This window comes from Antechinus flavipes, chromosome 1, assembly GCF_016432865.1.
Source record: "Antechinus flavipes isolate AdamAnt ecotype Samford, QLD, Australia chromosome 1, AdamAnt_v2, whole genome shotgun sequence".
Lineage (NCBI taxonomy): Eukaryota > Metazoa > Chordata > Mammalia > Dasyuromorphia > Dasyuridae > Antechinus > Antechinus flavipes.
This window is the reverse complement of record NC_067398.1, coordinates 219,195,769-219,213,600: the sequence shown is the minus strand read 5'-3', so window position 1 is coordinate 219,213,600 and position 17,832 is coordinate 219,195,769. Positions and strand designations below refer to the sequence as shown.

At 33.0% G+C, this 17,832-nt stretch overlaps 1 protein-coding gene across 1 annotated transcript in view; it reads right to left on the bottom strand.

The window, feature by feature from the left end:
* Positions 1 to 17,832, bottom strand: part of CNTNAP4 (contactin associated protein family member 4) — a 630,591-nt gene that overhangs the window by 174,030 nt on the left and 438,729 nt on the right. Inside the window, exon 9 of the mRNA XM_051996707.1 lies at positions 17,625 to 17,774. Coding sequence (XP_051852667.1) covers positions 17,625 to 17,774 — 150 coding nt within the window. The remainder of the gene's footprint in view (positions 1 to 17,624; positions 17,775 to 17,832) is intronic.

The window sequence follows — 17,832 nt, the reverse complement described above, 5'->3', positions numbered from 1 at the left end:
TTTTTTTTTTTTTTTTTTTTTTTTTTTTTGATTAGGTGAAAGAGGCCATTCTTTGCCTCAATTGTTACCTAATCTTAATAACCAAATGGATTGGCCTAGCACTGAGACTTGTTAAAAACCTTAGTTTAAAAAGACCTAGGTCTCCCATCACATCCAGAGTCATCTCTTGTCCTTCTAAACTATATCTGGGTACTTGATCCAGATGACTCTAGGGGAAAGTGAGTTAGGTAACCTTACCAAGCCCTCTCTCAGTGAAATCCAGTTCAAAATGATCCTCTTTGAAAAAAAACAACACCTAATATATGATATCCAAACTATACCTGTTTAAGCATTTCCCATAATTCTTCTATATGTGCTAAAATCCAGATTTGGAGTAAGTTCATCTATCTTTAACTGCAAAAACCTTTAAAGGTCATTATATGGTATGATTTGAAAGCACAGGCAATTTGCTAAAACTTGGTATCCGTGATTTACTCTTATTATCTAGTATTTAGTATCATGGATACTGACCTCTACTGAAGCACAGGGGTTCAAATCACTCAAATCAGCTCCTTTTCCTGATTCCATGAATCCTGTAATGCTACAAAAAGGAATGCTAGTAGGAAACATTATTTCTTTTCTTTCTTTTATTGGGGACTTATTTGAAGAAATGTATCAGCCTATGTATGCCTAAATATCCAGAGGAAGTCTTGGTGACTGGTAGCAACAGATGTGTCTTCTAACTAAAATCTGGACTCCTATACCATGGAAGGAAGGTATGGGGCTTTTCATAGGTCAATTATTCCACATTCAGGAAAGTATTGTTATGTTTAGTAAAAATCAAGAACATAAAAATAATAGACTTACTTTTACTTTATATGGTTAAGAAATTTGGGAAGAGGTCACAGTCAGTCTAAGGCTTACAGTAAACTAACGATGTCCCAAAAGATGCAGAAAATTGCTTTAATTGAGGTTGAAGAAACAGAAATTAACAGAGATAATAGGCCACCAAGTGGAGATTTTGATTCAGTTGTTCTAAACTGGTTCCTGGAAAATCTCCATGGACCAAATTTGTGATTTGTCTCAGAACCCAGGTTGCTTAGTTAAGTGGTTGGGGATCTACTATTACTACTACTACAATTACTAGTACTAGTACTAGTACTACTACTATTACTACCAGCATCACAATTTATATGGGATTTGAAGGTTTGCAAAGTGCTTTACAAATATTGTCTCATTTTATCATCACAACAAAGTTAGAATACATTATATTTTATTAAGTTATTCCTATTTTACAGATAAGGAAACTGAGGCTAAGTGATCTGTTTAAGATCATACAGCTACTAATTGTTTGGAGAAAAAAAAATTTGAACTCAGGTCTTTCTGACTCCAAGTCCATTGCTCTATCTACTGAACCATCTAAAAAGAAGACTGACTGAATCAACAAATGTTCTCTGCCATTATTGCCCTACTATAATCCAGTCAGTTGGCAAATAAATATTTGATCCTTTCCAGCCTTATTCCTTAAAAAGAAAGTTTTCATAACACCTCATAAACATTTAGGTCACTTATATATGAATGGCACTGGCAGCATGATATCTTGTGCATGCAATTTGGAGTAAGAGAATAATAGTTGAAAGGAGAGGATATATGAGGAAAATCAGAAGACCATGTTGAAAGAAGTATGCTGAGTAAGTGTGAATGGAAGGGAGGAGTGAATAATAAGAACTAAAAAGTTAGTTAGAGATAGATTGTGAAGTTTTATAATGCAAAGAAGTTTTTATTTGGTATTTAGTTCCTGTAGTGGAACAGTAGAGAGAGATAGGGATCTGCAATCATGAACTATATTCAAATTTGGCTTTAAAGTCTTACTAGCTGTGTGACTCTGGACAAGTCATTTAGCCTGTGTTTACTTCAGCTTCCTCATCTGTAAAACTGAGATATTAATAATATCTTACCTTCCAAGATTTGTGAGGATTAAATAAAATAATAATTGCAAAGTGCTTAGTTCACTACTTGGCAGTTAATAAGAGCAATAAGAATAATTATTTTTGTTCATTCCTTCAATCTTGTCCAACTTTTCATGACTCCATGGACCATAGCACATTGGGACCTTCTATCTTTTACTATCTTTCAAAGTCTGTCCAAGTTCATGATATAAATGTTAGCTATTATTATTTTTTAAGATAAGAGCTTCTTTTAGTTAACATCTGTGCGTCAGAAAAATCACTTTAACAATTGTGTGAATGGTGAATTAAAAGGGGAGACATTTGAGACAAGGGGACCAATTAGGAAGTTATTATAATATTGTAGGTGAGAGGTAATAAGAACCTAAAGCAGAATGATGGTTGCATAAGTGAATAAAAGGAGTTTAATTTGAAAGAATGAGATGATAAGAACTAATATTTGATTGGATATATGGGGTAAGTGAAAATGTGAATTTAGGGGATTAGAAAAAAGTTATTAATGTTCAACAAAATAGGGAAATTTAGAAGAATGAACACATTTGGTGAGAAATAAAAGGTCATTCTGGACATATCAAATTTGAGATGTTATAGGAGATGCAACTTGAATTATCCAAAAGGAAGTTGATGATGAGGGACTTATAATTTGGAAAGGAAATGTTAGATCTGGGAGTCATTAGTCTAGAAATGATAAATCCCTGTGATTAAATATGGTCACCAAAAGTTAGATCATAAAAAGAAAATACTAGAATGTCAAGGACTGAAACTTGGGATAGAACTAAATTTAGAGGAAATGAATGTTAGCCCAGCTAAAGGGACTGAAAAGAAGTGGTAGTTCAAATGAACCTGAGAAGTTACAGGGAACAGCTATGGGCCTATGTGAATAATAACTCAAGAATCCCAATAATCATTCAGTGAAACATCTGATACCTTGGTTTAGGCCATTCTAATTCTTAGAATATCTTTGGAAAATAATGCAAAAGTTCTCATAGCTCCATGTCTTCTACAAAATAAGCTTCTGTCTGATTCCTTCAGACTTCTTTAAATGTGCAACCTAATATATAAGATATACAAGAATCAATCTGGGATTTGAGTAGGGTATGAGTGTTCTGTACTCTTAATATACATTCTGTTTGGAAAACCAAACCTAAAAATACGAAAAGAATTCTCCTCTACTTTCCCATGATCAAAACATGGAAGAAACTCTGGAAATTTTCAGGCATCACATTGTCAAGATATTAGAAGTCACCCTGTTTTTCAGAGCTAAGTCTTAGCAAACAAGCTGTGCCCTGAGCTTGACATACATAATTCTTTGCACTCAGCCTCTGGATGATATCAGTCACAGCAAAATCCCAGGATTATTTCATACAATTATTGTATTGCTTTGACCAGTACCAGATTTTCTTTGAGACTGAACAAGCAATGACTATACCCATGTTATAAAACCCTGCTATGAATCAAACTTGTCAGAACTGTTGCTGTCAAAGATTTGGCCATACTAAAGCAAGTCCCCCTTTGAGGGCAGAGAACACCTATGTCCTTGCTTGCAGGCCATTTCCCTCTCTTTGAAATTAAACTTCTCTTTGATTCCTGCCTTCTCTATCTCTACCCTGCTCTATTTGGCTCTGGCCATTCACAGAGACCAGGTAAGTCCTGTTGACAACACCCTGACTTCAAAGATCTTGAGAAAAAGGAAACAAGATACAGGAATATAAAGCCAATAACAGGAAAAGATTTAATCAGTGGATGATCCAAGCTATTTCAAATAGAGAACATTTGCAACCTAGTGGACAAGATGACCTGAAGATCTATTATTCTCACATAGGCATTATTAATAGGTGAGTTTCTCCATTCCCTTTCCCTTTTCACTCTATTCCTGTTGTTATCAGGTATGATAAGACTATTTGTCATTCAGTTCTTTTCAGTTCTGACTGTCCACAGTTCCACTAAGGTTTTTCTTGGGAAAGATATTGTTATCAAACAGCTACATGCTGCAGTAGATAGAATACTGCCCTAGTCAAGCAGGCCTGAGGTCAAATGCAGCCTCAGACACTTAAAACTTACTAGCTGTGTGATCCTGGACAAGTCACTTAACCCCACTTGCCTAAACAAACAAAAAAAAATATTGAAATACTTTGCCATTTTCTTTTTCAGTTCATTTCAGTTCATCCTCATTTACATGAGGAAACTGGGGCCAACAGAATTAAATGACTTGTCTAGTATCCCATAACTAGTAAGTATCTGAGGCCACATTTGAACTCAGGCCTTTCTGATTTTAGGTCCTATGCTTTATCAATTACACCACCTAACTGCCCATACCTAATAATAAAAGGATACCCATACTCTTTCTGAATAATCACTCTTCTTTTCTTTAAAAAAAAAAATGGGACCATTATAAGGAATGATGGCCAGGAGTAGTGTATAGTAAGATTTAGATCTACCAATACTTCTTTTTTACATGATATTAAAATCAAAACTCACAGCATTAATCATTAAGTCACAGCTCCTCCAACTTTTATCAAAATTGTATCCTAACCCCTTAGTTCTTCTATTTCCTCCATTCAACAATTACTTTCAAGGATTCCTGGCCACAATTGTATCCTGGACTTCCTTCTAAGACGTGTTGTCTCTATTATAAGAAGTCCAGGCATAAAATACTAACCATATCAGGAATAACAGGTGTGAAAATCTGGCATGTAAAATATATGGGAGTGGGACAAACCAAGAGAAGTGTGAGAATAGTCTTTTTTTTTTTTTTTTATAATAAAGGAGAATAGGATGAAATAAGTCTTGAAGGGTAGGCTGTAGTCAGATTAGGGAATGTCATAAATGTCAGGCTAAGCAGTTTGTATTTGATTAAGTAGACAGTGGAGAGCCACTGAAGAAAGTTTTTGAACTGGGAGACAATTTGATTAGGAAGAATGTCATATACTTTAGGAAGATTACTTTCACAGCTGAACTAGATCAAAGAAAAGAGAATGCAGAAGCAGGGGGAGGATGTAAGAAGCTATTACAATAATCTTGGAGAGAGGGGAGTAGAGTCTGAACTAGACTGGTAGTCAAAGGAATGGAAATGAGACAGATTTGATCGAATACAGATACAGATACAGACATCAAAAGTGAATTGTATATGATACCACTGTTTAGCACAGAACCTGATATATTGTGAGTGGTGTTGAAGAGAAGAGGTTTGTTTCTCAAAAAGATATTGAGATCTTGGGCTGGAGTCAAGAGGTATCTCAAAAGAATTTGTAGGTTTAGACCATTCCATATGGGATTTTAGCAATTAACAAGATGAATGACAAGACCTAAGTTGCCTGGTAGAACTCACAAGCAATGGGGAAAAGGTACCAGTAAGGAAGAAGACTACATGGCAAGTTCTTAATGAAGCCTCAAGTCCATAAGACAGGCTAAATTCCTTAAAAAAAGAAAAAAAAAAGGAGTTTAACAGGGAATTATGCCATTGCTGACAGACTAGCCCTCAGGAGTTAGGGTGCCAACAGACATTAGCAAAGAAATGAGGTACTGGTAGATTTTTTTATAGGGGAAAATAACTTGAGGGTTGATATCATAACTTGGCCTTCCAATTGGACATAGTAACTATGGGATTATAATTATTTTTGTCAATTTGAGGAAATCAGCTAGGAATTCAAACAAGGTCCTCAATTAGGGCTGCCTGTAATAAAGGCCTGCTTAAAATAACAAAAGGGTGAATTATGATCCAAAAGTCCACTTATAATCCTATTAGTGCTCCTAGCTACCCACCTAGCTACCAAGGACCAAAGACAAATAAATATTGGATCACTAGGATGGACCCATTGTGCTTTGTTGCAGGAAACACAGAATGTTAATATTTATCATAGAGGTGAATTTTTAAAATTACAATTCATTAGATAATTTTTAAAATGTATTAATTTCCTAGTTTTCCAACAAATTATTAATCCTTTAATTAAATTACCCAATTTGATTGTTAATCATCTAATTAAAAATATGAACAATCTTTTTTTTGACTTACTAAACTTAGGTCCCCATGATACCATGGAATAATATGGCCTTGAGATAACCTCCTTTGTTTTCTTCATTTTTTGTTTTTTTTTTTAATTTTGGTGAGGCAATTTGGATTAAGTGACTTGCCCAGGGTCACACACCTAATAAGTTTTTTTTGGGTTGTTGTTCATTTATTTATTTATTCATCTTTGATTTACATTCAGTCTCCTTAGTTCTTGATGCAAATGGCATTTTCTTGTTAAGGACCATGCCTAAGTGAAGGAGCAGGTCAATTCTCTGAGAGCCTCCACAGCTGTGAATCATAACACTTGAAGGAGTTGCAAAGCAGCCTTCACAAATGTTCCTTGTGGATTGGGAATAAAATAAAATGGAGGCAAGAGGGACAAGGAAAGAGGTTAGAATGCAACTGCCTCTCAGTCTTCTTGTATCATCATCATCAGTCTCTCACATGAAGAGATCCAGTCTACAGGTCTGAGTTAGACCTCCAGCAGCCTCCAGGTGGCTCTTATATCATAACATTTTCTGTTCAAAGTCTATTGGGATTGTTTTGGATCATTGAGCCACTGAGAAGAACCAAGTCTTGCATAAGTGATCACTGAACATTCTTGCTATTATTGTGTATAATGTATCCCTTCTCTGCTTGTTTCACTCAGCATAAGTTCATGTAAATCTTTCCAGGCTGTTCTATAATCTGTTTGTTCATCATTTTTTATAGAATAATATTACATTATCTTCATATGTCACAAATTACTCAGCCATTCCCCAATTTATGGGCATCTACACATTTTTCAGTTCTTTGCTACCACAAAAAGAATTGCTACAAACATTTTTGCACATGTGTGTGCTTTTCCCTCCTTTATGATAGCCCTTTGGACATAGTTCCAGATTGCTCTCTAGAATGGTTGGATCATTCCACAATTCTATTGACAATGCATTAGTGTCTCAATTTTCCCATATCCCTTTCAACATTTATCATTATCTTTTCCTGTCATCTTAGCCAATCTGAGAGGCATGAGGTGGTATTTCAGAGTTATTTAAATTTACATTTCTCCAATCAATAATGATTTAGAACATTTTTTTATATGACTATAGATAGCTTTAATTTCATCATGTGAAAATGATCTCTTCATATCCTTTGACCATTTATCAGTTGTGGAATGATTTGTATTCTTATAAATTTGACACAGTCTTTTATATATTTTAGAAATGATATCATTATCAGAAACACTGGCTGTAAAGATTTTTTCCCCCAGCTTTGTACTTCCCTCTTAATTTTGTTTCTGTTAGTTTTGTTTGTGCAAAAATGTTTTAATTTAATGTAATCAAAGTTGTCCATTTTGTCTTTCATAATGTTTTTCATTTCTTCATTGGTCATAAATTCCTTTATTTTCCAAAGATCTGACAGGTAAATTATTCCATGCTCTTTTAATTTGTTTATGGTATCATGTACCCATTTAGATCTTATTTTGGTATGGGGTATGAGGTGCAGGTCTATGCCAAGTTTCTGACATATTATTTTCCATTTTTCCAAGCTACTTTTGTCAAATAGTGAGTTATTTTCTAGAAGCTGGAGTTTGATAGTTTATCAAATACTAGATTGCTATAGGTCTTGATTATTATATCATATGTACCTAAACTATTCCACTAATCCAGAGTCTAGTTCTTAGCCAGTACAAAATTATTTTGATGACTGCTGCTTTATAATATTGTTTTAAATTTCGTGTTGCTAAGTCACCATTCTTTGTATTTTTTTTTTTTATTTACTCCCTTGATATTCTTGACCTTTTGTTCTTCCAGATTAATTTTATTATTATTTTTTAGTTCTATAAAATAATTTTTGGCAGTTTAATTGGTATGGCACTGAACAAATAGACCAATTTAGACAGAATTGTCATTTTTATTATATTACTTCAGCCTACCCATAAGCAATTGATATTTTTCCAGTTGTTTAGATTTGGCTTTATTTGTGTGAAAGTGTTTTGTAATTGTTTTCATATAGTTCTTGGATTTGTCTTGACAGTTAGACTCCCAAGCATTTTATTTTGTCTACAATAATTTTTAATTAAGTTTCTTTCTATCTCTTACTGATGGACTTTGTCAGTAATAGATAGAAATTCTGATGATTTGGGTGGGCTTATTTTATATTCTGCAACATTGCTAAAGCTGTGAATTGTTTCCACTAGGTTTTAGAATGATTTTCTATGATTCTCTAAATATATCATCATATTATCTTCAAAGAGTGATGGTTTTATTTCCCTCATTGTCTATTCTAATTCTTTTAATTTCTTTTTCTTTTCTTATTGCTAAAGCCAACACTTCTAGTACAATATTAAACAGAAGTAGTGATAATGGGCATCCTTGTTTCACTGGGATCTTATTGGAACTGCATCCAGTTTCTCTCCATTACAAATAATGCTTGCTTTGGTTTTAGATAAATACTGCTCATTATATTAAGGAAAGTTCTCTTTATCCCTATGCCCCCTAGTGTTTTTAGTAGGAAGGGTACTGTATTTTGTCAAGAGCTTTTTTCCTCATCTCTTGAGATTGTCATATGATTTTTGTTATTTTTGTTGTTGTTGTTGTTGTTGTTGTTATTGATATGGTCTATTACAATAATAGTTTTCCTGACATTGAACCAGTGCTGCATTCCTAGAATAAGTTTCACTTGGTCATAGTATATTATCCTGGTGATTAATTGTTGTAATCTCTTTGCTATTATTTTATTTAAAACTTTTACATTAATATTCATTAGAGAGATTGGTATTAATTTTCTTTCTCTGTTTTGGCTCTTTCTAGTTTAGGTATCATTGCCATATTTGTATCATAGAATGAACTTGGCAGTACTCCTTTGTCTATTTTTTCCAAATAGTTTACATAATATTGGAATTAATTATTCTTTAAATGTTTAGTAGAATTCACTTGTGAATCCATCTGCCCCTGGAGATTTTTTCTTAGGGAGTTCATTAATGATTTTATTCAATTTCTTTTTCTACAATGGGACTATTTAAGTAATTTATCTCCTCTTCTGTAAACCTGGGCAATTTATATTTTTGTAAATATTCATCCATTTTGGTTAGCTTGTCAGACTTCCTGCCATATAGTTGGTCAAAATAGCTCCTAATTATTGTATTAATTTCTTTGTCATTGGTGGTAAGCTCACTTTTTTTCATTTTTGATGCTGGTGATTTGTTGGTTTTTTTTCTTTCTTTCTTTTTCTGATCAGATTAACCAAAGATTATCTATTGTGTTGGTTTTCTCATTTCTCATATAATACTGACAAAATACTGACAACTAACTCTTTGTTTTATTTATGAGTTCAATAGTTTTCTTAGTTTCAATTTTATTAATCTGTCCTTTGTGTTGAAGAATTTCTAATTTGATATTTAATTGGGGATTTTTAATTTGTTCTTTTTCTTGCTTTTTTAGTAGCATGCCCAATTCATTGATCTTCTCATTCTCTATTTTATTCATGTAGCTATTTAACCTGTATCCCAAAAAAAAGAAAAGGACCCACATATGCAAGAATGTTTGTAACAGCACTTTATGCAGTGGCAAGGAACTCAAAACTGATTGGCTGTCCATCATTGAGAAATGGTTGAATAAATTATAGTATATGAATATAATGGAATATTATTGATATGATATACTTAGAAAATGCTAGAAAATCATCAACTCAAAAAAATAGCAAAGTTGCAGGATAAAAAATACACAAGTCAGCAGTATTTCTATATATGACTGACAAAGCCCATCAGCAAGATATAAAAAGAGGGCAAGTCACTGAATCCTGTTTGCCTCAATTTCCTCATCTGTAAAGTAAGCTGGAGAATGAAATGGCAAACCATTCCAATATCTTTGCCAAAAAAAGCCAAATGATGTCACAAAGAGTCAGATGCAATTAAGCAATTGAACAAAAGCAACAATATGCCCTTCCTATATGTCAGTGCCTGAAGCAATCCTCACTCCATATGCTATTCTTTTGGCTTATATTCTACATGATTTTTCTTTATGCACAATCATTTAGATTCCTATATTGGAAATGTTGTTACACTTTGTCTCACTTTTTAAATAATAGCTTTTTATTTTTTCAAAATACATGCAAAGATTGTTTTCAACATTAATTCTTGCAAAACCTTGTATTTCAAATTTTTCTCCCTCAATCCCCTCTCTTCCCCACCCTCTACCCCCCAGACAATAAGTAATCCAATATAGGTAAAACATGTATAATTCTTCTAAACATATTTCTACATTTGCCACGATGCACAAGAAAAATCAGATCAAAAAGCAAAAAGGAAAAATAAGGGGGAAAAAAAAACAAGCAAGCAAATAGCAACAATAATAAAAAAAAAATAAAAACAATAATAAAAAAAGAAAAAAAAAAAGGAGTTTAACAGGGAATTATGCCATTGCTGACAGACTAGCCCTCAGGAGTTAGGGTGCCAACAGACATTAGCAAAGAAATGAGGTACTGGTAGATTTTTTTATAGGGGAAAATAACTTGAGGGTTGATATCATAACTTGGCCTTCCAATTGGACATAGTAACTATGGGATTATAATTATTTTTGTCAATTTGAGGAAATCAGCTAGGAATTCAAACAAGGTCCTCAATTAGGGCTGGCTGTAATAAAGGCCTGCTTAAAATAACAAAAGGGTGAATTATGATCCAAAAGTCCACTTATAATCCTATTAGTGCTCCTAGCTACCCACCTAGCTACCAAGGACCAAAGACCCAGTCCTTGGCAAATAAATATTGGATCACTAGGATGGACCCATTGTGCTTTGTTGCAGGAAACACAGAATGTTAATATTTATCATAGAGGTGAATTTTTAAAATTACAATTCATTAGATAATTTTTAAAATGTATTAATTTCCTAGTTTTCCAACAAATTATTAATCCTTTAATTAAATTACCCAATTTGATTGTTAATCATCTAATTAAAAATATGAACAATCTTTTTTTTGACTTACTAAACTTAGGTCCCCATGATACCATGGAATAATATGGCCTTGAGATAACCTCCTTTGTTTTCTTCATTTTTTGTTTTTTTTTTTAATTTTGGTGAGGCAATTTGGATTAAGTGACTTGCCCAGGGTCACACACCTAATAAGTTTTTTTGGGTTGTTGTTCATTTATTTATTTATTCATCTTTGATTTACATTCAGTCTCCTTAGTTCTTGATGCAAATGGCATTTTCTTGTTAAGGACCATGCCTAAGTGAAGGAGCAGGTCAATTCTCTGAGAGCCTCCACAGCTGTGAATCATAACACTTGAAGGAGTTGCAAAGCAGCCTTCACAAATGTTCCTTGTGGATTGGGAATAAAATAAAATGGAGGCAAGAGGGACAAGGAAAGAGGTTAGAATGCAACTGCCTCTCAGTCTTCTTGTATCATCATCATCAGTCTCTCACATGAAGAGATCCAGTCTACAGGTCTGAGTTAGACCTCCAGCAGCCTCCAGGTGGCTCTTATATCATAACATTTTCTGTTCAAAGTCTATTGGGATTGTTTTGGATCATTGAGCCACTGAGAAGAACCAAGTCTTACATAAGTGATCACTGAACATTCTTGCTATTATTGTGTATAATGTATCCCTGCTCTGCTTGTTTCACTTAGCATCAGTTCATGTAAATCTCTCCAGGACTTTCTGAAATCATCCGGCTAATTGTTACTTATAGAAAAATAATATATTCAGGTCCCTTTGGGTTTGCAGAGGATAGCTTTACCTGTTTTGTTTTGCTTTTTCTAGGAAAAGCCTGGTTTCTCAGAGTTTGCCTTTGAGAGATAGGACATGAGATTTCCCCATTGATCCGCTTCTCTACTGAACCAGGACTAAGGGTTTTAGTTGCTAATTTACTATGATTAAGATCTTCTTACTTGCTTTGCCAGAATATATCTGATGGGCTTTTCATCCTAGTGAAACTGAACTTTCTTGAAGTTTTTTTTTTTTTTTTTTTTTTTTTTTTGTCTATTTTGAGTTGGAGATTGCATTCCATCAGACTCTGTTCAGAGTCTTGGTTTTATGTGGTTTTCAAGAAAAAGTAGGAGAGCTTGCATAGCTTCTTGTCTTTACACTGTCATCTTGGTTCTATCACCCAGAAGTGAGTTAGAAAGTTTTATGTTAAGTGTCTGAGGCCAAATTTGAACTCTGATCCTCCTAATTTCAGGGCCAGTGCTTTAATCTACTAGAACATCTTGCTGCCTCCCTCCTTTGTTTTTCTAATGAATATGTCATTATACATATTTTTGGAATAATACTTAAGAGGTAAGAAAAATGATAAATTCATAAGAGCAAATTGCTATGGCAATATATGAGTTGTAGTTTAAAGAAAGAGATTAAAAGCAGTATACTATGATTAATTACTTTTTTAAAACTTGTTTTGGAAATTTAAAAGACTAGGCAGCCTGTAATTTCTGGGTGGTCTTTGTAAACTGAGTTACTATCACAATAGCTCAAAGTAATTTTCAGGAACAACCAAACAAAAAAGAAATAAAAAATATTTTCCTCCTCCAAAATACCAAAACGATTAGTGAATAGATTTTCTTTATTTTGACAATTTTTAAATTTTGAATTTAGGGTAAGAAACAACTTTCTCTTTTAATCCTTTAGTATTCGGTAATTATTTACTCTCCAAAAGATTTCTTTTTCAAACTTAAATATACCTTATACTAGCTAGTTTTTTGTTTTGTTTTGTTTTGCTTTTTCTAAAAAACTCAATACCACATTGCTTACTTTACTGCTGTCCAAAGCATCTGGTAGAGTAGTAGAGGCTAATAACCTAGCTGGCCTGGCAATCCCTGTAATCCCTGAAAGCTGAAATAGCCAGTTAACTTAAACTAAAGGTCTGTGGGTATTGTACTATTCTGAGTTAGGAAGTGCGGGACCAATAAGAACACTAATGATATTAAAGGTATTACTATAAAAATAGCTTTTGCTGTACTAATGTTAGCACATAAGATTAGAAAGGGAAAAAAATGAAGATCTTTTATTATCATGAAATATATTAATTATTAGGGTTATGAGAAAATGACAATGTGGAACACAAAAAAATTAATCTTGCTAAATAAAAGTGAATTTGAATAAGGTCATCTGGTCATTCATTTTAGGCTCTTTTTGTAATTTTTGTCATATCACCATTTCTGTTAATTGCAAAAGGGGTTTATTATGTGCACAGAAAGAATAAAAATGAACATTTTTTCTTTAGTAGAAGTCATTTAAATGATTATCTCAAAATGTTGTAAAGATGAGACTGTTCAATTTCCATATATTCTGGCCATTTCACTCACCTCCAAAATAATAGATGTCTCCTGAATAAATCTGCATTGGCAGCACAAAATGCAGGACTGAAGTCGCATCATTATCTATCATTATACTCAGGTGATTTCTTTTAGCAGATAAGGAAATTGAATGCCATTGCCCATTATTTAATTCAACTCCTAGGAGGAAAATGAAATCAGTTACAAAGAAATGTTTATAAACTATGAATCACAATAAGTCCTTCAAAACAATGTGATTCCCTTCACTCAGTACCTCAGATAAGTATAGCATTAACATCCAGAGAAAGGAGTGGGAGGATAGGATTCAGATTGAAAGAGAAACTGAGCCAAGTGGGAAATCATAGCATTCTCTGAGTAAATAGGAAACATTACTTTCTTCCATTTGTCAGGCCTCAGTAGAGAAGGAGAAAACAAACAAACTCTCTGAACAAACCCAAACAATTCTGGATAGCCGTAATATTATACTTGTCTAGGAGATAAAAAAATTTACTATCACAGTTTCTGAAGAATGCCCTGTTAAAAGGAAGGAAAAAAATTTGTCAATCTAACATACAATATTAGGATATATTAAAATCCCAGTGTTTAGTAAATACAATGTTTATTCTTAAGCTGGTGTTGTCATTTCTTATAAAAATGTTAGAAAATTAGAGTTTTCCTCCAAAATTGAACTTTTCAATTATCCTCTATCACTATTTTTATTTTAGCGACCTATTGGCACCATTAAAACCAAAGTGAATAAATTAGAATTCAATTTATTTCAATTCAGCAAAAAGATAATTTTGTGCCTCTTATATGCAAGATTCTATATGAGGTGCTGAGGCTCCTAAATAAACAAATGAACTAATAACCACAAAGCAAGAAAAGAATGAATGATTGAATGAGCATCTTTATCTTCAAGGAGTTTATAGTCTACTGGGAAATATAGCATGTACAAAACATGTAAGAATATGAAGGACACCTAGACTGAATTCAGGAAGACCCAAGTGCAAATCCAGCCTCAGAAATATACTCGTTGAGTGATCCTAGTTAAGTCACTTAACCTTCTTTGCCAAAGTTTCTTCGTTTGCAAAATGAACTGGAGAAATAAATGGCAAACTAATATATCTTTGACAAGAAAACTCCAAATGGGATCAAAAACAATTGGGTGTGACTGAACAACCACAACAGCAGAGTGATAAGAGCTAGAGGGTTCAGTGGCTAATCTGCTGGACCTGGTATCAGAAAGACCTGAGTTCAAAATTGGCCTCAGATACTTAAACAATTTGTGTGGCTCTAAGCAAATCACTTAACCCCTGTTTATTTTAATTAACTGAAGGAAATGACAAACCATTCTAGCATCTTTACCAAGAAAATTCTATGAACATTATTGAAATGCTGTAGTTTTTAGAGTCACTGATTAACCAAAGATTATCTATTGTGTTGGTTTTCTCATTTCTCATATAATACTGACAAAATACTGACAACTAACTCTTTGTTTTATTTATGAGTTCAATAGTTTTCTTAGTTTCAATTTTATTAATCTGTCCTTTGTGTTGAAGAATTTCTAATTTGATATTTAATTGGGGATTTTTAATTTGTTCTTTTTCTTGCTTTTTTAGTAGCATGCCCAATTCATTGATCTTCTCATTCTCTATTTTATTCATGTAGCTATTTAACCTGTATCCCAAAAAAAGAAAAGGACCCACATATGCAAGAATATTTGTAACAGCACTTTATGCAGTGGCAAGGAACTCAAAACTGAGTGGCTGTCCATCATTGAGAAATGGTTGAATAAATTATAGTATATGAATATAATGGAATATTATTGATATGATATACTTAGAAAATGCTAGAAAATCATCAACTCAAAAAAATAGCAAAGTTGCAGGATAAAAAATACACAAGTCAGCAGTATTTCTATATATGACTGACAAAGCCCATTAGCAAGATATAAAAAGAGGGCAAGTCACTGAATCCTGTTTGCCTCAATTTCCTCATCTGTAAAGTAAGCTGGAGAATGAAATGGCAAACCATTCCAATATCTTTGCCAAAAAAAGCCAAATGGTGTCACAAAGAGTCAGATGCAATTAAACAATTGAACAAAAGCAACAATATGCCCTTCCTATATGTCAGTGCCTGAAGCAATCCTCACTCCATATGCTATTCTTTTGGCTTATGTTCTACATGATTTTTCTTTATGCACAATCATTTAGATTCCTATATTGGAAATGTTGTTACACTTTGTCTCACTTTTTAAATAATAGCTTTTTATTTTTTCAAAATACATGCAAAGATTGTTTTCAACATTAATTCTTGCAAAACCTTGTATTTCAAATTTTTCTCCCTCAATCCCCTCTCTTCCCCACTCCCTACCCCCCCAGACAATAAGTAATCCAATATAGGTAAAACATGTATAATTCTTCTAAACATATTTCTACATTTGCCACGATGCACAAGAAAAATCAGATCAAAAAGCAAAAAGGAAAAATAAGGGGGAAAAAAAAACAAGCAAGCAAATAGCAACAATAATAAAAAAAAATAAAAACAATAATAAAAAAAGAAAAAAAAATACTGTTTCAATCCATATTTATTCCCCATAGTCCTTTCTCTGTATGCAAATGTCTCTCTCAATCACAAGTCTATGGGAATTGCCCTGAATAATCTCATTGTTGAAAAGAGCCAAGTCCATCATAGTTGATCATCATATAATCTTTTTGTTGCTATGTACAATGTTCTTTTGGGTTCTACTCACTTCACTTAGCATCAGTTCATGTAAATCTCTCCAGGACTTTCTGAAATCATCCAGCTAATTGTTACTTATAGAAAAATAATATATTCAGGTCCCTTTGGGTTTGCAAAGGATAGCTTTACCTGTTTTGTTTTGCTTTTTCTAGGAAAAGCCTGGTTTCTCAGGGTTTGCCTTTGAGAGATAGGACATGAGATTTCCCCATTGATCCGCTTCTCTACTGAATCAGGACTAAGGGTTTTAGTTGCTAATTTACTATGATTAAGATCTTCTTACTTGCTTTGCCAGAATATATCTGATGGGCTTTTCATCCTAGTGAAAACTTTCTTGAAGTTTTTTTTTTTTTTTTGTCTATTTTGAGTTGGAGATTGCATTCCATCAGACTCTGTTCAGAGTCTTGGTTTTATGTGGTTTTCAAGAAAAAGTAGGAGAGCTTGCATAGCTTCCTGTCTTTACACTGTCATCTTGGTTCTATCACCCAGAAGTGAATTAGAAAGTTTTATGTTAAGTGTCTGAGGCCAAATTTGAACTCTGATCCTCCTAATTTCAGGGCCAGTGCTTTAATCTACTAGAACGTCTTGCTGCCTCCCTCCTTTGTTTTTCTAATGAATATGTCATTATACATATTTTTGGAATAATACTTAAGAGGTAAGAAAAATGATAAATTCATAAGAGCAAATTGCTATGGCAATATATGAGTTGTAGTTTAAAGAAAGAGATTAAAAGCAGTGTACTATGATTAATTACTTTTTTAAAACTTGTTTTGGAAATTTAAAAGACTAGGCAGCCTGTAATTTCTGGGTGGTCTTTGTAAACTGAGTTACTATCACAATAGCTCAAAGTAATTTTCAGGAACAACCAAACAAAAAAGAAATAAAAAATATTTTCCTCCTCCAAAATATCAAAACGATTAGTGAATAGATTTTCTTTATTTTGACAATTTTTAAATTTTGAATTTAGGGTAAGAAACAACTTTCTCTTTTAATCCTTTAGTATTCGGTAATTATTTACTCTCCAAAAGATTTCTTTTTCAAACTTAAATATACCTTATACTAGCTAGTTTTTTGTTTTGTTTTGTTTTGCTTTTTCTGAAAAACTCAATACCACATTGCTTACTTTACTGCTGTCCAAAGCATCTGATAGAGTAGTAGAGGCTAATAACCTAGCTGGCCTGGCAATCCCTGTAATCCCTGAAAGCTGAAATAGCCAGTTAACTTAAACTAAAGATCTGTGGGTATTGTACTATTCTTCTGAGTTAGGAAGTGCGGGACCAATAAGAACACTAATGATATTAAAGATATTACTATAAAAATAGCTTTTGCTGTACTAATGTTAGCACATAAGATTAGAAAGGGAAAAAAATGAAGATCTTTTATTATCATGAAATATATTAATTATTAGGGTTATGAGAAAATGACAATGTGGAACACAAAAAAATTAATCTTGCTAAATAAAAGTGAATTTGAATAAGGTCACCTAGTCATTCATTTTAGGCTCTTTTTGTAATTTTTGTCATATCACCATTTCTGTTAATTGCAAAAGGGGTTTATTATGTGCACAGAAAGAATAAAAATGAACATTTTTTCTTTAGTAGAAGTCATTTAAATGATTATCTCAAAATGTTGTAAAGATGAGACTGTTCAATTTCCCATATATTCTGGCCATTTCACTCACCTCCAAAATAATAGATGTCTCCTGAATAAATCTGCATTGGCAGCACAAAATGCAGGACTGAAGTCGCATCATTATCTATCATTATACTCAGGTGATTTCTTTTAGCAGATAAGGAAATTGAATGCCATTGCCCATTATTTAATTCAACTCCTAGGAGGAAAATGAAATCAGTTACAAAGAAATGTTTATAAACTATGAATCACAATAA